We start from the raw sequence: 26,841 nt of genomic DNA, 5'->3' as shown, positions 1-26,841 counted from the left end.
GCAGTGGACTGGGTATGCAAAAACTTCAAAGAAGGAAATTTAGGAGAAATTCTAGGGAAGGTTATGCAACAAAATGGATAGTGAAAAACCAATTAGGATTTTACAATGGAATGACAGAAGTATGAAGCAAAAAAAAGAATGATATAGAACTTTACTCAATAAGACAAAAAATAACAATAGCATTAATCTCAGAGACTTGGCTGAGGTCTGAATTAGACTATCTGAAATTCAATGATTACACGATGCATCAAAAATACAGAGGGGATGGATACGAAGGAGAGCGATTCTGGTGCATAAAACACTGGCGTCTAAAGAAGAAAGAAAGAAAGACGGAAGTAAGTAAGGCAAAATAATTATAAAGCTATTTAACAGAATAGGAGTGAGGACCTGATCGACGGATCCCCTTCCAGAAGAGAAGAGGCGATATGACAGCGAGTCGCAGTTAAAGCCTCGGTAAAATCACAAAAAAAAAATGGATGTATTAAAATATACAAAAACACATTAATTTTATAGCATACACCATTTGGAAAACGTTACTGTAGAGCGTCACACTGCCTTTATTCTTAGTGATGGGTAGGGGGGCCCGCTTCAGGATGTGGGGGCCATAATTAAGAGTATGTGGGTTTTTGAGAGAATCTAAACAAATAAGTTAAAGTAAAGGAGTGATGTGACCGTGCATCAGCATATTGAATGAAGATACACTTTCAATAGGTACCACCGACGTGATGAAGTGGAATGCCTCACTAAATTTAAATCGATTACAATTTTTGTTGTTAAATCAATCGTTGTAATTTGCAGAATATATCTAGTCATTTTCAATTATTTATTTATTCCATACGAAGTCGCGTTCATCTCTCTTATGAATATAACTGACGGCTCTCATAGTTCTGAAACAAAGAAAAGACAATAATATATTACATTGTATGGAATGTCAAACATAGTAATCAGTGACGTCCCTAGACAAAATGCCGCCCCTGGGAAGCGTCATAATGCCGCCCCATTTTGCAACGTTTCTATTAGCTCGTATTCTTGTTTTGCCGGTGGTCGTTTGTCCAATACAAATCTTGCAATCGATTTTTAACTAACTTCCCGACTAGCTAGACATTTGAAACTTTTAGAATATATCAGAACACGATGCCAATGCATTCTTTTAATGCTTTTAGCCATGTTTAAGCAGAATTGAATTCATTTTAAGTTAATTCTGTTTTGTCTGGAAAGTTATTTCAGAAAAATCCGTAAAAAGTAAAAGACTATTATTGGTTGCTAAGTGGGTGGTCCTAGCAACTAAATTATTAAAATATACGTGCGTTACTATGGAAATCAGAATGAAATGTCAAAATGACATTTCAGTTAGTAGGTATTCTATATTTGTTTGTTTGTTTGTTTTTTATTTACTTCATAATATCAAGTATAAGTTTGAATATATTGAGCATAATAATTCAACAGAAAATTTAAAAACGTTGTAAGTATATAAAAAGTTCTTTTTATCTTGTAATTATTTTTAAAAGTACAATACTTTTTTTCATTCGTGCTCGTGTCGTTTCTGGTCACCAATGTCGTCGAAGGACAACGGAAGTAAACTAGATATCGCGAATCCGACAAAAAATTAAAGTTCCGTTGAACCTTTTATGCCAATCAATACATTTTGTTTCCAACCACTGAGCTGAGTTTTTGAAAGGAAATATATTTTTCTTATTATGTAGGTACTCAGTTTAGGTTTAGGTTAGGTTTAGGTATTTCTATATATATATATATATATATATATCAAATCATTCTCCTCAATTTGCCACCCTTCGAGTAACTACCGCCCCCAAGCGACGCTCAATCTGCCTACCCCCACGGGACGTCACTGATAGTAATTAATTACAGTTACCAAAACGACCGAAATCCATCTAGTAAAATGTCATTGAATTTATTGCAGCTAAAATATGATAATCCTAAATAATTGAGTAAATCGACTTAAACGATTATAATTATTATATTCTAAATATCTAAATCATTGTTTTCAACATTCTGTAAGTGCATGCTATTCAAATGACACCTTATTCCAATGACATTATTAATGGACAACGCACTCGATACAGTAACTAGCAAGTAAATTCGCGCATATTGACATTCGCACATGGATAGGTAGACGTCACGCAATTTCCATTATGCAATATCACGCATTGGGAATTTATAGCAATATCACCTTTATTGTAATAACGTTAGAACAGTGTTTCTAGTGTCAATGTTCATTTGAGCGGACTCGTTCGAACCGAACCATTCGGCAGACCGTCAAAAAGCATCGGGAATTTATAGCACTTTATTGTAATGGCGTTAGAACAGATTATGCCATTCGGCAGACCCGACAAAAAAGTGAGTGTAATTTTTTTCCCAGATGTTTCGTCCATATTAATGTCATTGCCTTATTCCTAATTCCGAGAAAATAATATTGATATTTATTTTTTGAAAACAAAATTATTGTACATCGTTCGAAGCACTATACCCCCTTTGAAGCGATGTCAAGCAGGTTTTCATAATTTACCACGTTTTTATTAGCTCGTATTCTTGTTTGTCCGGTACAGATTTTTTCTTGTGTGTCCAGTACAATTTTTTTTCTTTTTTGTCCAAGATTTTTAACAATTTCCTGACTAGCCAGCCATTTGAAACTTTTAGAATATATCAGAACAAGACGACAATGCATTCTTTTAATACTTTTGGCCATCTTTAAGCAGAATTGAATTCATTTTAAGTTAATTCTGTTTTGTATGTTTCGGAAAAAAAATTGTAAAAAGTAATATTTACTACTCACTATTATTAGTTGCTAAGAGGTCATAGCAACTAAATTATTAATATATACGTGCATTACTATGGAAATCAATATGAAATGTCAAAAAAAGTATTTATTAATACATAGAATTGTCAAGTCTATATGATTCAACAGAAAATTTAAAAACGTGGTATATAAAAAGGTGTTTTTATCTTGTAATTATATCATACTGCTTCGTTTAAAAATTACCTTCGGACGGTTCATCCAATCGAAGCCAAGAATTAGCCCAAGAATCGATAATTTTGAACACCTTATTCATTGCACTACTGACTTCATTTTCCCAATGGGGACGAACGTTCCTCATATTATGCATACGAAAAAGCAATCAGCGCCTTGTCTATTAGTTACGTATTTCTTTTAGACTGGTTTGACAGACTGAAGTGGAAAGAAAACAGACTATTATAATAAAATATTTATTCTAATTATCGTGGCCGAAAAAAATATTGATTGACTTACTTGACAATATAATAAACTGATTGGAATTATGAAGAGCTATGACGTCCGTGACAGTAGATAATTTTATCAGATTTAGGTAGGCATGTCAGTTTTGTTAATGGGTACAATATTTTGACAAGTAAACGGGCTCGTACACACAAACTAGATGCGACCGCAACTCATCGACAACTGAAGGCGTCCCCATAAAAAGGACCTATATCAGGGATGGCGAACCTATGGAGATGATTTTGCATGGCACGCGTGTGTTTCATTTTGAAAATAAAAGAAATTCTATTTAAAAAATGTTTATTTTATAAACCTAAAATAATGACAACATAGCCATGCGTATTTACTTCGGTTTTTCAAATTATATTTACCAATCGATGCGCAAACGGAAACGATGAAATTCATCCATAAATTAATGATAAATCGCATTGTATAAAAAATAACAGGCAAATCCTTTTCAAGATAACCATTACGTTTAATGTAAACATACAATTATTGCATAGGTCGGTACTTAGGATATGGCAATTAAAAATACAAATATTTAATCAACAAACCTTATGAAATTAATTATCGGCCGTCATTCTGCTATTTTGCTGAATGACTGCTTATTATTTTGACTCAACCATAATCTCTAAAAATGGAAAACCGATCAGTGATGGAGAATATAATATTAATATGAAAGAAGAGTGGTTCAAATACTTCCACGATCTCTTTGAGAATTTTGAAAACAAGACAAAAATATTCAAAGAATAAAAGATTTGCCTTCGGCTAGAAATACGGTGAAAGATAGAATATCAAGAACTCAATTGTAATTTTAAACTTTTTTTAATCAAATTCTTAAGAACTATTTTTTTAGAAAACTTGTAAAAACTTTTTTTTCGCCATGAAAAACTGCTTGGCATGTCGAGACAGTCGAAAAATATTATTTCGGAAATTTTGACACGCGTTCGTAAAAAGGTTCGCCATCCCTGATCTATATAATACATTGGTATCAAAAGTGAAGGGCCTATATGAATTTAATTTAATTATATAATATCGCCACACTTCTATCAAAATTCGTTCGGAAAGGCTGGCTTACGTGGAAGATGGGTCTATAATATGAGATGTACAATTTGATCATTTTACTTTTAACATGGAACATGTTTTACTCATGATCTCCGACGCAAAAGCGTTACGAAAAATAGACGTAGAATATCTATATACGTGCAGTCCGCCCGCGGCTCCTTATTACTTACGCGCGCCGAATATTTTCATTTTACGTTCAGTAGTAGGTAAGTATATTAGTCTATGTTCAGTAGCCTACATTCTGTGCGACGTATTGTTCGTCTGTTAATATTAGTTCTTTAGTTTTATTATTGTAATTAGGTACCTACATCATTTTCAGAAAAGAAAAATTGTTTGAATCTTTTGGATTTGGTTACTTTGACAAATAAATTTTCTTTCGAATTTGGACAACCAGTATTCAGAGAATCATTAGGCAAAGCATGTTTCTTGTGTAATACTTTTAGCCGTCAGGGCTTAAATTTTTATGATTTTTTTTAAATTATTAATACTAGAAAAAGGCATTGTTTTTTTATTTTTATGTTTTCATTATTAGATGTTATCTTAAAATATTATTTTTATAAAATAAGAAAATGCTTATCTTTCAAAATATACAAATAAAACATTGTAATTGTTGTATTTATATAGTGTTTTTTATCTCACCGGAACATTTTTATTTTTACATATTATATACCTACCCCAGAAGAAATCAACAAGAAAATCATGTCTGAGAATAAATGCTACTTTGGCTTGTTAAGACATTTTAAGTCCCGCATACTATCTCGCCGAACTAAAAGCACTCTTAACAAGACACTTGTAAAGCCAGTGCTCACCTACGCATCGGAAACCTCGACATGAACTCTGCGAAATGAACGAGCCCTGAACATTATTGAAAGAAAAATTCGCCGCCGTATATATGGACCGATCAGGGACGGCACCAATTGGAGGAGAAGATATAATGCTGAGCTCTACGGGCTGTACGAAGATTGCAGCGCAGTTCAATCAATTAAGATTGGGAGACTGCGATGGCTAGGTCATGTGCACCGTATGAATGACAATGAACCGACAAAGAGAGTGATGTCCAGCAATCCAATAGGGCGTAGAAGAAGAGGCAGGCCAAAGATTCGCTGGTTGGATGGAGCTGCCAGTGACTGGGGGACTGACCAGTGACAGACTGATTCTGGGGGTACCGAATTGGAAAGCGGCCACACTGAATGGACAGGTGGAGGAAGCTGTTGGAGGAGGCCAAGACCCACACAGGATTGTCGCGCCAATGATGATGATGATATATACCTACCCTTTTTATAGGGACGCCTTCAACTTTATCTACAAAAATATTCCATTTCGAGCGCTGGGAAGAGTCAGGATGAGGATTATAACTAAGTCAAAGAACCAAAGGAAATGGAAGAAGATTGATGGGGGGGGGGGGATTTCCTCCATTATTGGATCTAGATATTTGTGATTAGGTATAATGATGATGGTTATTACATATTATTATAAAATACGTATTCGTGTGAAAGTATATATGAAATCTCACCTCATCACATAAATTTTCTCGATGATCAGCAGGCTTACAGCAACGAAAAAGCCCGTACCGAGCCAGACCAGGGCCGGACGAATTTCATTGAGGCCCACGCTGATAAATCCAGCTCCGCCTCCATTGCAGGTGGGCTTCTTCGTATACATACGTTGCATATGTCGGGACTGAAGACCGGTTTCGAGTATGCGACGTGTGCTAAAACATACATTAAGTTAGATTTTTATATAAGGGTGGAGGATTGACTTCAGAGACTTCAAAGTTAAATATAATATTGTAAATTCTATAGAACAAAAAATTTAAATGTGACATCGATGACATTCGAAATATATTATGATGCACGTTGCGTAGGTACTATAACGTGTTGTCACAGTAAATTGCCGCTACGGGAGAAAGTGTGTAATGTTTTTCTTGGTGTTTAAAATGTTATCAGACTGATGCTCCCATCCCGCAGCACATTTTGAACCTTTAAAGTTTAAACGAATATTGTCAGTTAGCAAAATCTGCCGAAATCACCTCACGTGTACCGTACTGGATCGACACCCGGATGACTCGATGAACGTTTTTATTAATTTTCTACACATTTTCGACTCATGTCAAAATCGCATGTTTTTTGTTTTTAGCGGTTGGCACTATGTATTTTTTATAAGAATGTTGTCTATTATCTATGGTCTGCAGGTTGGGTTCTGTTCAAAATATTATCTGTCTATTGATGTAATATCGCAAGTAATTTTAACGTACGCATACGCAGAAACTGTTAAAATTAATTGAAATTAGCATAATAATTCAAAATATTAATACATTAGGGTTGGCAGTCTCCATCATTGAATTTACAGAGATGGCGATCCTTCAAAATATTCTGCAAAGTGACGAAACCATAGACTAAATTTTTTGCCGTCACAGCGTGATAGTACGCCAGTACTCTACATAAAAAAAATCACCATTAAACATTTAGGGACCTGCAGCTATTAGTCTACGATTACAATTATGTATATTTTTTCATTTTAATCAATTTATGATTTAAAAAAAATGGATGTGAAATAATACACTAAAACATTGACAACTAGGAAACTCAAATTAGCCACGAATCATTCTCATATTGGTTTACACTTTACAGTTTACACAGTATTGCGTCTTTTATTCGTTATGATAATTTTCCAGGAAGGGTTCTCCATAAATGACGTCACACGATTTTAAGCATTCTTTAACCTCATATCCCATCGTTACATCCTCGGCCGAAATCCCGAAAGCCTAAATCCCGAAAGCCGAAATCCCGAAGGCCGAAATCCCGAATTTTTCCACAAAAAAATAGTTTTTTGTCTCTCTTGTAAAATTTACGCAATTAAAGATAGGTGTTAACGGCCCACGTGCTCGTCGTAGGTCAAAATTGAGTTTTTATCGTATTTTCAAACCATGATCCTGGACACTCCTTAAACGTTGTAGATAATCTATTTATATAATTTTGAAGCCTTATTTTCCTTTATAGTTATTTTAAACATTTGATGACTGCATAAAGTATTTTTGTTACATAAAATAGTATTCTTTTAAACCTCTCGCTCTAATGTTTTAGAATATAGTCATATTTCGGTACATCACTGTGCAGTGGTGTTAAGATTTTTTACGTTTACTAATTTTTAAACGCATTTATAAAACCATTAGTATAATTTATTATGAGATAATTTTTGTAAAATATTCACGATCCCAAATTTGACAAGAATTAGGCATTTTATTATTAAAAAAATTGGCAAGATTAACACATTTGAAGATAATTCTAAAGATACTTATTATAAGCTATGTCTTTGACCATTCAAGTGTGATAAACATCTTATGAATAATGATTGCTTTATAATCAAAATTATATAAATAGATTATCTACAACGTTTAAGGAGTGTCCAGGATCATGGTTTGAAAATACAATAAAAACTCAATTTTGACCTTCGACGAGCATGTCCCCCCTTAAGATTGCGAAATTATTACTGTTTGTATTTTTTTTTATTTTTCGGGATTTCGGCTTTCGGGATTTAGGCCATTCGGGATTTCGGCCATTCGGAATTTCAGCATTCGGGATTTCGGCCTTCGGGATTTCGACCCAAACCCGTTTTATATGTCTTTATATAGCTATTAGCGTTGCCTCCATCTCGCATAAGTATTTATTCTCTTGTGCTTTGATAATGTGCGTATGTGTGACCAGATGTAATCTATCTTATTTTATTACTGTGTTCGTGAAACAAGTTTTACCCAATTATGAACATTTCCTTGAACGAAGAGTTCTTCTGGACTGCGAACCAAGGATAAGGCCCCATCAGATAAGGTATTTCAACCAAGCCACACTTTTCTCCTTCCAAAAACGTGTCGCTGACGATCTTGTAACAAATACCTGTCTCGACGTGGAATGCAAAGAGACCCTGTGGAAGATAAACAGCAATCAAACTGGACTCTTATGTTTATCATGAGTATAATATATTGATATATAAGAGAGATCCAGAAACTTAGAGTAGCACAACGTGGTATGGAGAGGTGCATGCTGGGCATAACGCGAAAGGACAAAACGAGGAATGAGTGGATAAGGAAGTAGACAAGGGTTTGCGATGTAATAGAGTTTATTAAAAGCCTTAAATGGAGATGGGCTGGAGTCATAGCTCGAAGAAAAGACAATCGTTGGATAAATCTAGTCATCCAGTGGTATCCAAGAAGTACAAAACGTCCGCAAGGTAGACCTAGAGGCCGCTGGATCGATGAAATGATAAATTTCTGCGGAAGTACGTGGCAACGCAAAGCACAGGACCGAGAGAAGTGGAAGCGGCTTGAAGACGCCTTCATCCAGCAGTGGATAGATTCAGGCTGATGATGATGATGATAATATATTAATATTATGTTTATAAAAATTATGCAAATATTTATTACCAGTACAATTATATAGTTATTAAATACTTTCAAAGCAGGGAACACAGAATTAATGAGAACTGAAATACCTAACGGGTGTGGAGTAACAGGCAACCGATCTCGAGTATGGAATAATATGGGATAAACTTAAACACGTGTCAAGCATACGTCAATATAAGCTTGTACTTCGCTCTGAAGACTGCTCTCGGTTTATGCACTGACGCTCATTCAATGTTGGTGTATTATAAGGTTGCAACTCACACTCATTGCACGTATATAATGTGCGTTTCATTTTCGTAGGACAATCACAAATTAAAAAAACTCTGCTTCAAAATGTAGTGTACTGGGGTATAGCCTACTGAACTATATTTATTCACCTGTTCTGTAGTGTAAACCTGTCATAAATAAAATTTATGGGATAATTGGGGTTACTGCCAAAAGCTTGTAAGTCTCTATATCATGTTATGAAGCAATTGCAGTTAGAAAGTTTGACATGCCCTATATTCTATAACATCAGGCATAATGCTAATTTGAACACATCTCACGCATATATCTACCTAAACACTAGAAATTTTTTTTCTTTCTACGAAATGATTTTTTCCAGTCTGTATATGCATGAGATGTTTTCAAATTATGTATATTCAATATATAGAATGTTACATTCTGAAATCTTGTGTCTTATTCGTTGAATAAAAAAATAGTTTATTAAAAATAATGCTAATTTCTTCGTGCTTTATGTGCAAATTCTATATATCGGATGGCCTTGATTTTCTTTCTAGTGATACCTATATATTTATATGTATACCTAAATTATCGACTTACCAACTTTTGGCAGCAACCCCACGCACGGTTATAGATGAGTATATTTTTTTCAATTTAACATACATTATTATTAATATGAGGTTTGGGCATTTTCATTTAATGTCGAGAGTTTTATAACGAGATGTACCTATTGGCGAGTATCATCATCATCATCAGCCTGAATCTATCCACTGCTGGATGAAGGCTTCTTCAAGCTGCTTCCACTTCTCTCGGTCCTGTGTATTGCGTTGCCACGTACTTCCGCAGAAATTTATCATTTCATCGATCCAGCCTAGGTCTACCTTGCGGACGTTTTGTACTTCTTGGATATCACTGGATGACTAGATTTGTCCAACGATTGTCTCTTCTTCGAGCTATATGTCCAGCCCATCTCCATTTAAGGCTTTTAATAAACTCTATTACATCGCAAATCCTTGTCTGCTTCCTTATCCACTCATTCCTTTTGTTTGTCCTTTTGCGTTATGCCCAGTATGCACCTCTCCATACCACGTTGTGCTACTCTAAGTTTCTGGATCTCTCTTTTACTTAGGGTCCATGTTTCACATTCCATTGGCGAGTATAATAATACATAATCTTGAAGGGCAAATAGTGTATTTATTCATCCCTTTTTACCGGTATGTATCGATTCTTGTATTATTAATTCGACAGCATAGCTCTAGTGTCTTACCGTGTAGGTAATAATTAGAGGTTTTGGCAAAGTGATTTATTGCGCACCCACAGAGGTTATCGTAGGTCATACATTGTCTTAACCCTTATCTTGGCAAGACTAGTGTTGCGTAAAAAAAAAAATATTTCTTGGTGTGTTTGTATGTCAAAGTGGCGTGTGAAATAAGGAAGCAGGTTAAAAAAAATAATAGATTTTCCATTTTCTTTATTTACGACTGTATCCTATAAGATACATTGCCAAGTAGTCACACATTAATATAAAGTAATAATTAATAATAAAATTAACAAACAATAGAATTTAAAAACACATCTAAATATACATAAGTTATTGGGTATGATACATTAAAAAACAATATCTTTTTTCAATAAAACACAATCTAACATTGCACTTGGTGCAAAATACCAATGTTTGTCCAGAGTTGCAATATCTGCATCTGCCTTTCTGTCGGTGTTCTGGAAAATGACCGATAGTATCCAGTCTAATATCATCGTCTGGTCGTGGTTTCACAGGATTTCTTATTTTATTTGGTGGTGTTCTTATGACATCTGTACTAGGATGTCCGCGCTTCATCCTGTTTTTGAGGAGCAGGGCATTGGCAACTTTCATTCTAATTTTTTTAAGTGGTAACGGTTTGACCTTTCCATTTTCTAGCAACTCCAGTTCTCGGCGATAAAGAAGCCAACCATTATTTATTCACTCCTGATCTAACAAACATTTTGAAACCCCATTTTTTCGGCTTGTTTTTTACATATTGGCGTTTTGAACCTGCTCTTGTTCCTTTGTAGGGTATCATCATTTCGCCTATCGAATTCTTGGTCTCCTTTTCTATTGATATACAATTATGTCGTATAATTGTTAGTAAGGGTCTTACTTTATATCGTTCAAATCGGCTTTTTCGTTATTCATAAAGTGAACGAACCGTCGTAAAGCCTGATAGCGTTTGAGTGGCATATTGACTATTCTATCATACCTCATATCTTGGGACCAGCAATCCGTGTAAGCAGGTAGCTTTACAATTCCCATGTATAGTTCGACAGCCAAGAAGTCTCGAATTTCTAATACATTTGTATTTATACAAGTGCCGGAATGTTGTGTCGAATACAAGTTAGTATTTTCTACTATAATATCATAAATGTTTTCTGTGAAAAATAATTGAAAATATTCCAAAGGTGTTTTTATATCGTCTGGCATAGTAAAACTATTTTCATTAACTTCTACTTTTGATTGGAAGTGATCATCAGCCCATGACAAGTTCATTTTCTCGGCACGTTTTACAGAATGCCTTCCACGAGCTGTACTTGTTGCAGTTCTTTTGGCTGGTGAAGTTGTTCCCGATACCTGAACACTTACATCAATGTTAGAATTATCAGCTATAACTGTAATTTCTTGAGCGACTGCTGAATTATCGATTGTTTCAGTTGCATACTCAAAATTTCTCGGGCAACTCCTTGTTTCTTGATATTTTTCATGAATATAAGCAAGAGGGGTGGTAGGTTCGTCATCACTTTCATCACTTTCAATATCAGAATCAGCTCCTAGTATAGGTACTAGTGTCATAATTCGTTGAGTTCTTGATGACTGCAAATAAACAAGCAATATATAAGTATATAATAATAAGTATAATATACCTAATAATAATTATACATATATTATAAAAAAACATAGGTACCAATTTTTGATACCGTAACTTGGCATTGTATACTCAAGGATACAGACAAATTCCAATGTCAAAGTTTGGTTGCCTGGCAATGTATCCCTGAAGATACATATAACTTCACAGCGAAATACAAGCTAGATCTAATTCATATTTTGATTACAAAATACATTTACAACATTCCACATAACCTATGTAACTAAATTTATCCCATTTTTTGAAGAAATATCTTATAGTTATATAAATATAATATAAACTTACAGCAGCAGGAAACATGTTGCCAAGATTTCTCGCCATTTTGAAAGATGTGTCACTTTGAATGTCAAGAAACATTAAATGGAGAAAATGTAGATGGCAGTAGTTACACGATTTGGCTAAAGCAAGAGTCAATACCAGTATATTATCACATAACACTTACATTACCGATTGGGAAGTTGGAAATAAAAATTAATGTATACAGCGTATACTATAGGATACATTGCCAAGAAAAGGGTTAAGCCGGAAGGTAGTCCATCTTTCTATTGTTACTCTCTGGCATTATGTAGTGGTCAACCTGACGTAGGGATACCCTTTTCAGACAGCCTTTGAAATAATCGAACGCGCTCCTTCAAACCGCGGCAGACGAATAATAAATTTCAGATGGTTTTACTATTATTAATAAAATTAATGATTGATTTGATTATTTTTTTTATTTTATTTATTAAGGAAACAAACAGTTACATATTTACTACAAAAATTAAAAATATACTGAATAATGAAAAGTTATTGCAACCGGCAAAGTTAAAGTTAATTATAATATAGTTAAGCCTAACCTAACCTAACCTAACCTAACAATATAGAGATTAAGAATAACATAAATATAAAGAAATTAAATAAGCAAATTACACGAGAAAAATGCGGAAGAATAAAGAATAATTAAATTATATACAAAAAGGTAACATAAAATATATATATAGGTATATAAATATATATATCTATTTGTACAAAATTTTGGAGATAGCGCGTTTAAAAAAACAGGCGAATTATTAAAAGGATCAACGGTGGAGAAATACATATTATAATTTAAACAAGAGCGCCGAATAAAAGAGTTTTGTGCATAATTAGAACCGCTACGACTGATATGGTACAAAGTTTAGTTTCGCGTAAATCTTGATGGACAATATGGAAACCCACCCTTTCGAGTATGTTTGGCGAGTCAACAAAACCATTAATAATTTTAAAAAGAAAATATTGATCAGATATAGAATGTCGAATTTCCAAAGATGGTACCATAAAAGTTGCAGTGGTCGAAATAGAATTAGATAAATCATAACAGTAAGCTTTAAAATTGACGTACTTATGAAATCGCTTTTGTTCCGCTTCGAGACGATTTATGTATGTATATTGTATTACACTAGAAAATTCGATTTTTTATTACATGCTATACAGTGTTGCCATATTTTGAAAGTGGAATTATAGTACAGTGCCTTCAAAATTATAGTATTTCGGTAAAAAATATAGTACGCGTTGAGTGACCAATAATTTTTCGCATTTTCAAAAAATTAAACGTAAGGGTAATTAACGTCTTGTTTTTTTAGACAAAATTCAAATGTTAAGTCAGTGGTTTCCAAACTTTATGTTACTACGCCTCCCTTATAAAAAAAATCTTATCTAGGCGCCACCCCCCCTTATTTCAATAAATAATACAGACACCTTTTTAAATAGTCAACAATGTACCTACTTGCGAATACAAAAATGAAAAAAAAATAAACAAGGTTTTACTACTTATAGATATAACATTAATTTTTGACAAATGTCGAATGACGAATGACGAATGAAATTCATCTTCGCTCATTGACAAATGGATTCGATCATGGATCCCACATCCTGAAGCGGACCCCCTGGGTCAGGATTTTTCAACCACATATTTAAAATATTTAATAGTTCCGAAACAACCCAGCGCCATTGCTATTAATAAAATAATGTGAAAAGTGTATTAGCAACAATGACATTCGTCATTGATTAGTAAGCAAACTAACCAAGAACTCAGTAAGTAAATAGATTTTTGTTTGCTTCAGTATATCTGGCGTAGAAATCATTTAAAAGTGGAGACATGGCGAACTTTTTTTTTGTCATTTTGATCTACTAAGCTCCAATTTTATATGAATGCCTTCACTTTGTCATTTTAAATCAGTGAATGCATTAGTGGTCCTTGGATTGATTTATTCACACATTTTTTTTTAAATTTCAGCCAAATAGACAAGTTTAACAACAAAATTATCGTTCCTAAACAAATTTTAACTAAATTTCAACATTATGATTTGACCCTTTTATTTCATTTTTTTACGAGATAGCCATTGCCCTTCACAATAGTATAGAAGTGAGGAATTATAAAATTAGTCTCCATATTTGCAGAAACGTTTGCAAGCAATCTTTTATAGGACTGTTTTTTGTATAGTTTATAACTAGGGGCCGTTTTATAAACTATGCAATTGCAAACTGCAAACCTGTGGCTACATTAATTGTGTTAAACTTTTCGCGCCTCCCTTTGCAACACCCCGCGCCTCCCAGTTTGGAAATCGCTGTGTTAAGTAATTAACGTCACCTTTTTTAGACATGGGAATTTTTATGGCGTTGTTTTTCTTCTATTGGCTTTTTCTTTTCTTTTTAGGCTAACTTTTTTCCGATTTCTCAAAATTATAGTATTTTGGGCGTACTATACATGTTTTATATCGTACATAGTATGCAGACTAAAATTATAGTACACATACTATAATTATAGTACGGTTGGCAACACTGATGCTATATGATGGTTTATTTTAAAATAGAAACAATTGCGGTTTGAGCATTTATTCAGAGTTCACGGAGAATACCTCAAAAGGTACATGAAAATAGATTAACAATATAAGATGACTCGCTCGATGAAATAACCAGATGAACTTGCCAAAGAATTAGTAGGTATCGTATTTGACAACTAGATAGCCACACTTAACACTAGAAATCAGTGTTGCTAAGTCAAAATTTAAAATTTCAGTAGATTTTGACAAAAAATTCAGTAGATTTCATAAAATATCAGTAGATTTTGGAAATTGTAGTATATTAGACATAATTTAAGACTAATAAGGATAAAAATAACTAATAATATTAATTTATTGTAAACAATGATGATATTAATGGGTAAAATGGCGCTCTTGGGTAGAGTTACAATGCTTTCTTCGTCAATTTAGAAGTGTAACACATCAAAAAAGATCGTGCGTATATCATTTCAAGTTTATTATTAAAATAATCATCAGTAAACATACAATTATGGAGAAACAAAAATATCAGAAGATTTCTTGAATTTCGAAAAAAAATCAAAAATTCAGTATATTGGCAAAAAAATTCAGTAGACATGGCAACACTGCTAGAAATGAATCTCGATAGTGTCAGGTGCTTATTTTCAAAATAGAGGACCTGTGACCTGTATGATCAAATGGGTGAGAGCTTACTCAGACTAAGCTAACTGGCCGTAAGATTGTGAGTAAAAAATACGGAGTTAACATAGGGTTAAATCCTAATCCATGTACGTAATGCTTACGATATCCAGTCAATGGGCAGCGCCATCTGTGGGTCGCTTTTCGAAGTCATGCCGCCACAATGCACATGTAACACCCGCGATGGGGAGGATATAATATATCGTCGTGGGGTCGAATCCTGGGTCTGGCAAGCAACGTTCCATCAAATTTTTCTATTGTGTGTGCAGATCATCAACGCATCTGAGCAGTGGCGTAACTAGGGATGGTGTCACCCGGTGCGGTAAATTTACTAACCACCCCCAACCACAATCACACACATACAATTTTTCCTTAAAACTTATATTTTTAAGGTACATGTGTTATGTGGTACAGGTTTGTGCACGTGGTGGTTTCGTGCATTCGAGCAAAACAAAAATCTGGCAAAGGAAACTTTCTTTTACAACAGTTTTGTGTGATGACTGTGCGGGGGATGAAAACATGTGTGCGGACACATTTTGGTAGGTGTGCGCGCGCACACCTTAGAGGGAACATTGCTGGCAAGTATACATATTGTTTCAAACAATAAAAGATACCTAATAATTAATTAATTAATAAATCTAGTAATTCTCAGAAATTAATATTGTTTTTATTGTATTACTGATATCAATTTAGATTTTACAGAACACACGTCCAGTAATAATTCACCAATGTTAAAATCAGTGACGCTCAATGAGAGTAGGCAGATCATACGTTGCATAGAGATTGTAAATTGACGCAGGGATTGTGAATATTTTATACCTACCGACATTTTTGATGACAGATTTCGTGTATATGAAATAAGTATTTTTTTTACCTTTCGCATTTCTGCTACTCCATCTTCCAGTTGCATGAAGCGTGGCTTAGTTCCTTTGGGAGCGATTTTTTTTAACCATATTGCTCGTCGGACGGGTTCTGTCATAGCCTGTAAGAAAAAAAATAAAATTAGATGTTTTACTCCATTTTACATCATGACTTGGGCGCCAGATTGTCATATCCTGGGTCTGGTGAATGCGCTAACTCAGCGGACGTGACCCCAAGACGACAAATCAATAATTTGATTAGACAACGGTACACGTCGGTACTCATTCGATAGTACTGATTGACTCCCTTATGCTGCTCCACGATTATTCAATCGAGTTTTTATCAGGTGTAAAGTTCTGTAAAGGAGCACGGCAGGTAGTAGTAATACAAAACTACCGACATCGAGCAGCAGTTTTTTAACACTGCTTTGGTAGGTAATGTTTTATTATTTGAAATTAGTTTGCAGGTATGTACCTATTATAAATATATTAATTTATCTGTCTGTCTGTAACGCTGCGCAACAGAACAGACACACATATTAACAAGATATAAACAAAAAACAGCATATTAAGAAAACCAGGTATTTAAAAAATCATAAAAAAGTACAAAAAAGTAGGCACAGTTAGAGTTGGGTTTCGGGAATTCTCAAGAAATTTTCGAGATTTCCCATCCCGAATCCCGAGAATTGAAATTTTTAACATTTCAGGACATCCCGGATCTCGAGAATCTTTTTTAGGGGTTCAGGATTTCTTTATTATCAAATAATAATTGAAATAGTGGACATATATCACAAAACGTTCAAAGACTGATCGGGGAATTTAACACAATTAAGCCAACGTCGACTCAAAATGAGCGCAATTTTTCCAACATCACGGAATTCTGTCTCACAGCATAGGCACGCGATTGTCAGACGCAGCGATTGACAGTACTATGTGTTTTTTGAAATTCTATTTTAATGATTAATGTTTTGAATTATTTTTGTTTTCGTACTTGTATTTTGTTTGTCTTCTTAAATAAATATTTTTTTTTTGGAATTTGTTTTTACACTGATCTTCTTAGGATTTTTACAGGTTTTTTATTAAATTTCCCGATATCGAGAATTCTCGAGAATTTTTTTCTGTAAATCCCGAATCTCGAGGTTGAGATTTTCTCGGGAAATACCCAACTCTAGGCACACTGAGTGAGATGAGTAGTTTAATTGTTAAGAATTTATAAACTGACATACTAACTTACACTCACTATGCATGTGGGATAGGTAAATCAATATGCGAATCAATTTGATTGAATACATTGATTACCCAATTGGAAAGACCAATTGCAGGTTATTTTTGTACAAACAAATGATTCTATTGAATTCTAAGGTAGTTATAGCGCCTGTACACGTGCGTGGATCTACCGGCACCAATAGTGTGTATTTTAAACTATCGCGATAATAACTGTTTACACGTAAAAGTGCTGACCGTGTCTCCAATCTCATCTCCTTTAAGGCCCATCCTGACCAGAAACTTGTGTTGTCAACCTCATAAAATTTAACGATAATTATCATATTTTATTGGACCATAAATTACATTAATCGTTTGTTGAACTAAGTTGACAAATGTTGGGGTTGACAACATCGTCCTCACTGAAAGAAACTTGTGGCGACATTATAAAATGAGGTCAGCCATCATAAAAATAATCACTTTAGTCCGTAATTTTTAATTGCTTTTATCGTATTGAGGATCGAATTTCTGTCGCGCGACTCGAGTCACCACTTGTTTCGAGGCGTGCGGTAAAAAATCAAACGAGTTAGCAACACACTTTAATGAATGATCATTAATAATTTATTGTTAATAAAATTCGCATACCAGTTGATTTTAATATGAAGTGCTACGTAAGTAGGTAGGTACAGGAATTTAGTGATACATATCGACTATGTATTTTTTACTCTTTATTTTCCCGTGTAGGTAGCGATTGCCAATCAATTGGAGCATATGTCTAGCACTTATTTTGATTACTTATTTATTACGCATTTTGTGACATTTTTTACAGAATCAAAATAATAGTATTTTACTCTCCGAAATCTCGAAAAAAAAAATCTGAGAAACAACGCGTACGTATTATAAAGCAGTGGTTTCCAAACTTCATATTACTACGCCTCCCTTTAAAAAAAATCTAATCTTGGCGCCCCAGCCCTTTATTTCATTAAATAATACAGATACCATTGGAGTATTGGAGAAAAGAAACAGTAGGTACCTGTCAATGCGGTCAAAAAATTAATACTCGCAAATATCGGTACCAATTATCATAAATTATCAAATGATGTTTGTCCAAACAATCGAATATCAATCAATATTGGCATCGAAAGAAAGTATTGATACCAGCAATATATCGATATCGGTACACAAAGTAGGTATCTATATTTTTTGGACGGATTTAATTTTATTGTAGTTGTCATTCATTTTATATATTTCATTGAGTGAACACGTGAAACAACGGCGGTGGTTCTTTTGTTTTTTTGTTATTACATATTAGTCGTGGCAATCATGGCACATTGGGACAATGATAAAATTATTACAGCTATTGAACGTTACAGAGAAGAAAGGTGTGTATGGGACCCAAAACATCCCAATCACAAGTGCTGCAATTCCAACCACGACGCTTGGGTAAATATATCCAATGCGGTTGGAATTGAAAATACATTAGAAGTAAAAAGAAAAATAAAAAATTTGTGCTCGCAATTCTACAGGGAGAGAAAAAAAATTGGCGATTTAAAGAAATCTGGCGCCGCAACTAGATATGTTTCAAAGTGGTTTGCCTATGACTATTTACTGTTTCTGAAAGACAAAAATAACGTCCAACCATTTAAAGAAGGCGGACTCGGGACTGAGGTAAGATAATAATACTTAAAATAGGTATATCTTTAACAAAATTGTACCTAGTTATTATTTTTACGGGGATTGACAAAAATATTCTCGGTAAATGTGCCGCAGAGGTGGACATCAGATTTTACAACTTTATTTTTAGACCAAACTAAACCTAACCTAACCTACCCCAACCTAATATTACATCATACTTATAATCTTAGTTTGTGATAATGGTGTATCAAAATGTATGAAAATTTCAAATTTTCAATTAACGATTATTGGATCGAAAAGCCGATGCGCCGGCAGAAAAAAGTATTTATTATAATTGTCTACACGGAGTAAACTGTATACTGTGTGTGTGTCGTAAAAAAATATATAATAGCTCATGTCCACCTCTGCGGCACAATTACCATATGAGGGAGCGAGTTTTACATATAGTCCGGGTAGTATTGGGTGGTAGGTTATTTATTATCTTATTCATACGTATTTAACATTCAACAATGGTTAATAATGATAACTTATAAATCAAAAACAGTAGTAAAGTTATAAACACATTTTATCATAATATAGCTTGTAGGGAAATGGTTTTCAAATACAACGCTGCGGTGCGGCCACATGTGAGTCATAATAACTTGTTTTAGGAATTATTAATATTCCATAAATATAATTCAATTATAATTACACTCTTTGTTAGTTCGCTAATTGGAGATTGATATTAACGTAAAACGACTTGTAGTTGTGTTACCTTTAGTGTGCATATCAGATATAATTACTTAATATTAAGATGGTGGTGGTAATTAGGGATTGCAATACCGGATGAATATATTAATATATTCCGGTATTCGTCAAAACATAATATTATAGAAAAAAAAGAAGTACTTACCCATAAATTTAAAATCTATTTCAAAACACTATTTTATTACAACCAAAGTACCTACCTACATTTATTATGTTGACATTAATTTATAAATATATATACATAGATCATGATATTTAAGAACTGCTATTTTTTACAAAAATACTATTAATCTGAGCACAGCAAAATCCATCTCAAATTCAACGTTAGTTGTATGTACTATTAACATTGGACCAATAGTTATAGAATAATTTGAAATTTTCCAGGAATGTTTTCTTTTTTGAAATAATATGTTAATTCATCGCGACAATTTTATAAGTAATTATATTAATTGAGGGATTTTGTTTTAATATTATTTAACTTGTGTTGGTTTTGTCAATATAATTGCGTTCTGGCAGCATACAACTTAAACACTATACTTAATCTTATAGAATATAGTATTAATAATGAAAAAATGACATTGAATAAATTCGTTTTCGAAAAACATAAACGTGTATGCTTTGTTAATACCGAAAATAACGGTATTTTTTAAATTTTGAACCCGTTATTTTGGTATCGATAAAAAATTGAATACCGGTATTGCGATCCCTAGTGGTCATGCCAGAAGATTACTTAACATTACACCACCATTTTTCGGTATTTAAATAAGTAATAGATAGCTTTGAAATAAGTATAACGCTGTGATATTAGTGCTGGAATCAGTTAAGGACTGCTGCAACTAAGTTCATTGCGGCTACCGGGACTTTTTTAAAACCGGTGTGTCATTGATTCATGTTCACTTAATTTACAGAAAACCCCGACGCCCCAAATCGATTTAATCGAGGCAATCTATTAGTTTATTTATAACACTTTTAAACAAAGTTAAAAATTAACCATACGTCTCACAATAATTATAGGACTAAATTAATTTCGTATATTCGCAATACATTTTTTTTTTAATATTTAATTAATAATTAGCCTGCCAGCTTACTGATCCCATTGGTGTTTGAAAAAAATCCGTGAATTCCTGGCGTATATTTGTGGCTTCTGCAGATGATTTTCGTGCGGTACTCGGCAAGGAATATATTTTAATAATAATAACAATAACTTATGCTTTAACATCTTTAAATAAATTATTAATGATATTCATCATATTCTCGTTCGTAAAATATGAGTGGAATGAAATCTTAAATTGTATGTGTACACGCGGTGATTCGAAATCAATTGTATCTAGGGATTACCGAATGAATATATCAATACCGGTATTTCAGAATTTCTTATTGAATACCGGTATTCGTCAAAACATATTATAGAATAAAGAAGTACCTATCAATAAATATAACTATTGACATCTATTTAAAACACTATTGTATAGCAACCTAAAGAACCCAACTACATTTTTTTTATTATGATGACCTTTGTAATAATGTATAGATCATTAGTATAGATATTTTAGAACTGCTAATTTTTAAAAGTCCGGGTACAGAAAACCTTGCTGAAATTCAACGTTTGCTGGATGTACTATCAACGTTGCATCAATAGTTATAGAACAATTGGAAATATTTACCATGAATATTTTCTTTTTTGAAATATGTTAATTCATCGCGACAATTGTATAAGTATATTAATTGAGGGATTTTATTTTAATATTATTTAACTACATTGTCGTCCTGTCCTATACATTAAATTTAATATAGTATGTAGTAGTAAGTAATGACAAAATAATATTACATTCATTTTCGAAAAACATAAACGTGTACTTACGGTTTCTTAATATCGTAAATACCGGTATATTGGATTTTTGAAACTGGTATTTAGTTATCGATAAATAATTGAATACCGGTTATGAAATATGTACCGGTATTGAAATCCCTAATTGCATCATTATTATAACACGCGAGCAGTGTTCGAACTAAAATTTTCAAAATATCAGTAGATTGACAAAAATGTACGAAATTCAACGATTGTGTTTGGTGAAAGCGTGCATATTGACAGAAGCTCACAATTAGTGTCTTTTAAAAAATCATGTACCTAAAAAGTGACTTTTATTCTTCACAAATACAATAATTTCTTCTTTTCCTGACCAAAATTTCAGTAGACATGGCAACACTGCGCGCGAGCAATAAAAAATATAACGATAATTCTTTGATAGGTAAAAACAATGACATTGGGTAAGAATGATTACGATTACTGACTCTTTCCTGTACTCTGAGTCATGTTACATGTACCTACCTACATCTGCATCGAGGTTTGATTTAAAATAAGACAATGATATCGATTATTATCGTATTGGTATGGTTTATCTTTTTATTAAGAATTTATAGTAAAGTAAAATAATAATTTGGATGTCGTTTTTTTTTCTCTAAGGTTTATATCGACCAAATTGAAGTAGGTACTAACCTACATCCACCTATTTTCGGTTAGCCGTGTCAGATCACCAACGCCTTTGAGATTGCAATATAGGTAGCTATAAGTACATATAATATTTATTTGGGCGACTTAAACCTACCCACTGTAATAGGTACCTACAGTTTAAAGAGTGCATGATCCCAGCCGCAAATATCGAGCGCCTTTTGATAGGTAGGTATAGCAGGTGTCAAATGCGAATAAATAATAATAATCAGGCGAACGTTCCGTGGCTTACAAGAAAAAATGATGTTGCGCGACACGTTGCCTCTCTGTGTGGACAAATGAGCAACGTCGACAAGTAGCAACACCTTCGATTTTATTACCCTATTCCGAGACATAGTCGTTAAATTTTATGAGGTTGGCGACAAAAGTGTCCGGTGTAGTCTCACTTTTAGCAAGATGCGATGTTGTCATTTTATGATGCTGTTTGACAAGTTCAGACAGGTTCGTAGATAATAGGTAAACATCAAAATGTTCTGTGCGGTGTAGTTCGTATTTATTCCGGCAGGTTCGCCACTATCGTTTTACTGTGCATGCGCATACGCCATGCAAGTGCTTATTATCGCGTGAAAATTCAGAAGTTTCTGAACGTTTTTGATCTATGCATGCAATCTTGTAACTTGCACGATAATACGTGTTTACACTGGTATTTTATTGTTATGGCCCTATAATATGTATATACTGTCAGTCAGTAGTGAATCTATGTACGTGCAAACGGGGTATTATATTTATCAAGGACACAGAGGTACAGAATTTTATTAAGCAACTCAATGATTATCAGAATATTACCGGAAAGAAGTATCTGTTGTAAGTGTTGTCTTCGACTCCCATCTTGAATCTAGAGTTGAGAAGATCAGCGAGAGAGTTGATGCTATTAGACTGGGATTGCAGCAGTGCAACGATGTTGGCCGAGTATGCATTGTAGAGGAACATCAGAACCAGAAACATGATCAAAGTTGAAATACGACCTAGAATTTGAACAATTTCTTCACATAAACTGAGCTTTCCCCACAGTCTTCAGGAAACAGCGCTGCAAAGGTATAGGATAGATGTTTAAAGTTTGAATTTTATTATTATGAGCGAATGATGGTACATATGCAAAATAATGTCACTATAAATCGAAAAAATGTGACATCGAATTTTATTGTCAACTATGTCAGTATTCTAAATATTATGATTCCGCGGTGTCTGACCTAAATAAGATGCATAGCATGCTTATTAATTTAGCTTAGTTATGAAATATTATAATGTATTCTTAAATTGGGGATGATGAGAGTTTTTGTATTTTTAATATAAGGCAGGGCGCGTGTAAGCCGGCTCGCACATTTAAACTCGTCTCGTATGCAACATGACGAATACGTCTATGTAACGTCATTGTTATTTAGACAATAAACGTTGCCAAATGGAGCACCGCACGTCGGTGGAATGTGACATTTTAGTTTGAAAAAAAAATCTATTGTTGCAAGCAACAAATCGCACGCGTCTCGGGCTGCGAGTAGAAGCCGCTAATACGCATAAATGCAGACTCTACTAATTTTTCTTCTAACTCTACTAACATTCTCAGGGCTCTAAAGTCTAAATGGACCGGAGCGCACCGAGCGCCATTCCTGTTCATGAAATCAACAAAGCTATTGCACCATCCGGGGTAGATATGCCATAATTACACAAAATCTAACACACTTATATTATTAATTTATATATAAAATTAGAGACCGACAAGTTTAACGTGAGGCTCCGCTGTACTTGTGGATCTCCAGAGTCTAGATAACTATGTTAATATTTTCGAAAATCTATCGAGCGCTCCGGTTCGTGAAATTGTCTATTTAGAGCGCTGATCATTCCTGTTTAGTCATAGCGATGGTGCCCACAGAACGCGTCAGGCGCCGCACTCGCGCAAAATTTCTACAAGTGGCGCATAAATCATTGAAAATACAACGTAATCAAATACGCCAGCGCCGCATGAATCATCGTTTTTTCGCGAATCACCGCTTCTCGGCGATACGAATGAAAGAAAATACAATGGAGTCCATTCATTGACCAAAACACGCTGCGCGAGGCATTGTCGATCGACGGGCGGAAAGCAATTATTTAATTACAGAGAAGTCATTGTTTTATTTTATTGCGTGTTCAGTTTATCGCTGGTTGAAGAATGTCGTCGTAAATTTTAATTACAAGCCCCGAAATAATATAATATTTTTATTGCTTTGTTATGAGAGGCGCTGTAATAATATTTATTTTGTGCTGCTTGGGCCGCTTATAACATAGGTGAAGGGTAATGCGCGGGAAGAGACGTGTGATTATGGTTATGAATAAACACTGCATTCGCCGACTTCGCGCGCCCGACGCGTCTGTGGGTACCATCGCATAGACATAGAAGCTCGTCGGTCACCGCATTCCATATTATTACATATCCACGTTTAGAGAGGTTACGCGCGACTGTCGCTAGGCGCTTATGTGCGCGATTTTCATATGCAACATCGGTGCGACGTTCCTAGAAGGTTTGATTTATGGCTGTGCGAGCCGGCTTAGTGAGGCAGCGTCTTGTAGAAATCCCGAGATAGAAGTCGTTTGATTGATACAGTGTTGCATGGTTTAAATCTGATTATATAAATGACGTCCCTATTCAGTTTCTTGTAAATTATTACGTTTCGATAGTGCTGATTTCTTATGAGGTCATTAGGGATACTTATATGTACATAAAATAGCCAGAATAGAAGATGCACATAATGTATCTACCATGTATTTAAACGCCAGTTCACCGATATAAGACTTTAACTAACCTGGCAACGATTTAGGTTCTTCAGTACTTCCCTGTTGAGAAATGGCGCCAACAGCCAACATGGAGACGTCAGATATATTTCCAGTCAAATGGGTAATATCGCAGTCATATTTTCCACAAACTGCACAAGGAAATTTTGGCTGTAACACAAGGAGAGTAATTTTTATTGGTTACATGTAAATTGTACTTATTACATTTCACCGAAACATACTTCGCCGTGAGCTTTCTTATCGGAAAGGGATGACCTTATCCTATACGGTCTCCAATTTTATTCGATTCAATATGAACATTAATTCAATTTTATAGCTGATTTTGACAACATTCATGAATTCAAGAATGAAAACCTAACCTAGCCTAATCTAACTTAATCTAGCCTAACCTAACCTAAAAAATAATCCAGTATATCGGCTATTTTTTAAATTTGTTTGCTGCCGGCTTCCTGTAAATTAATGTAAACCGACTAGAACCGTGTTTCATTTAGACATGCATTTTATGTCAGAACTATACGACCCAAAGAGGTTGGACGGTCTTTACTACACGGCTACATCGTCACTGTTCTGACAGAAGACACTAATTCGAAAAAATTACATATTGAGTTAGTTATACCAAAATGTTCCTTATTTAAAACTTTACCGTCTGGAAACCTTCTTAATAAATAAACAGTCTTTATTTGAAAGTCATCCTTTTTACGATTACTTAATAAACTCACCTTACTCAAAACTAGTATTCTCCAGTTAGTGTGTTCTGCCAGAACAGAGACGATATATTTCCGATACAACATTTCACGGTGAAGTGTGATACGGCGAACTGCATAGGTACGCACAAATTTCCGGATACCGAAATTCAAGAGCTATTCTCAGAAACCAATATTCTACTTTTTCCTATCTGAAGCTTTTGAATCATCGTGCATTCTGCATCTTGGGACTCAGGTTTTTCATTCAACCCATTAAACATCAAAATAAATTTAGTGATTTTCATATAATATCAAATAATAAAAGAGGGAATTATAATTTAATCTTAGGTAAGTATCATTTAAATAATATGTATTTACCCTTGGTAAGCTTTTCGGTTTTTTCTCTTCCCACAGAGCGATGGCGTAAGTTGTGAAGATTATCAACATCACGAGGGCTGCAGAAGCCACCCACACAGTCCACCTGAAGGGTAGCAGGAAGATATTTCTGACGTATGACAAAGGAGGCTGGCGGAAGATGAAGTTGGTCGTGGTCGGAGTGGTCATAACGATGTAGTCCACAATTGGAATTCGCTCAGCCATGAAGAACATAGGGGTGACTGGAAACATACCATATTATCTGGGTAGTAGTGGCGAAGGGTGGAGGTAGGCTGTTAAGATCCGCCATAAATAGTGCATTTTAAATTTTGTCAGTCATACGTATTTGTTTTCATTGAAATAAGACTACTATTTACAGATGGTGTTGGTTAGTTTTTCAATTCAATTAAGCCCTGCGAATCCAAGCCATAATAGAATATAATAGTCAAAAATACTAGTCTACCTATAAAATATGTAAAATTATGCAATTGGATAGGTACTTTATAGAGAGAATAATATTTTTTTTATCCAAGTATAGTCTGGTTGAGGCAGGGCTTAAGACGATACTTCAGTGAAAAGGCAAATAATTTTCAACTATAGGCGCGACGAAATTTTGGACTCGCTGGCAATCGGAGAGCGAACGTCGAGGTGTGAATACGTCAATTTGTTTCGTGATGGCGACGAGGGTATTAATTCTTAAATCGTGTAAATATGGCTAAAAACGTTACCCATTTACTTGAAAAAGAAAACATGT

At 34.2% G+C, this 26,841-nt stretch overlaps 1 protein-coding gene across 1 annotated transcript; it reads right to left on the bottom strand.

The window, feature by feature from the left end:
• Window positions 1–823: 823 nt before the first annotated feature.
• Window positions 824–26,321, bottom strand: LOC147074221 (ionotropic receptor 84a-like). The gene is made up of 7 exons (XM_085943930.1): window positions 26,091–26,321; window positions 25,041–25,179; window positions 23,050–23,228; window positions 16,184–16,291; window positions 8,070–8,236; window positions 5,832–6,029; window positions 824–887 (listed from the first exon to the last, which is right to left on the bottom strand). Exons 1-7 carry the CDS (start codon window positions 26,319–26,321, stop codon window positions 824–826), a joined length of 1,086 nt encoding a protein of 361 aa, XP_085800056.1.
• Window positions 26,322–26,841: the final 520 nt, after the last annotated feature.

The sequence above is a fragment of the Rhyacophila brunnea genome, unplaced genomic scaffold (genome assembly GCF_057557595.1).
Source record: "Rhyacophila brunnea isolate RB1 unplaced genomic scaffold, BYU_Rbru_1.0 scaffold_16, whole genome shotgun sequence".
Taxonomy (NCBI): Eukaryota; Metazoa; Arthropoda; class Insecta; order Trichoptera; family Rhyacophilidae; genus Rhyacophila; species Rhyacophila brunnea.
This window is presented reverse-complemented; position numbering and strand designations above follow the sequence as displayed.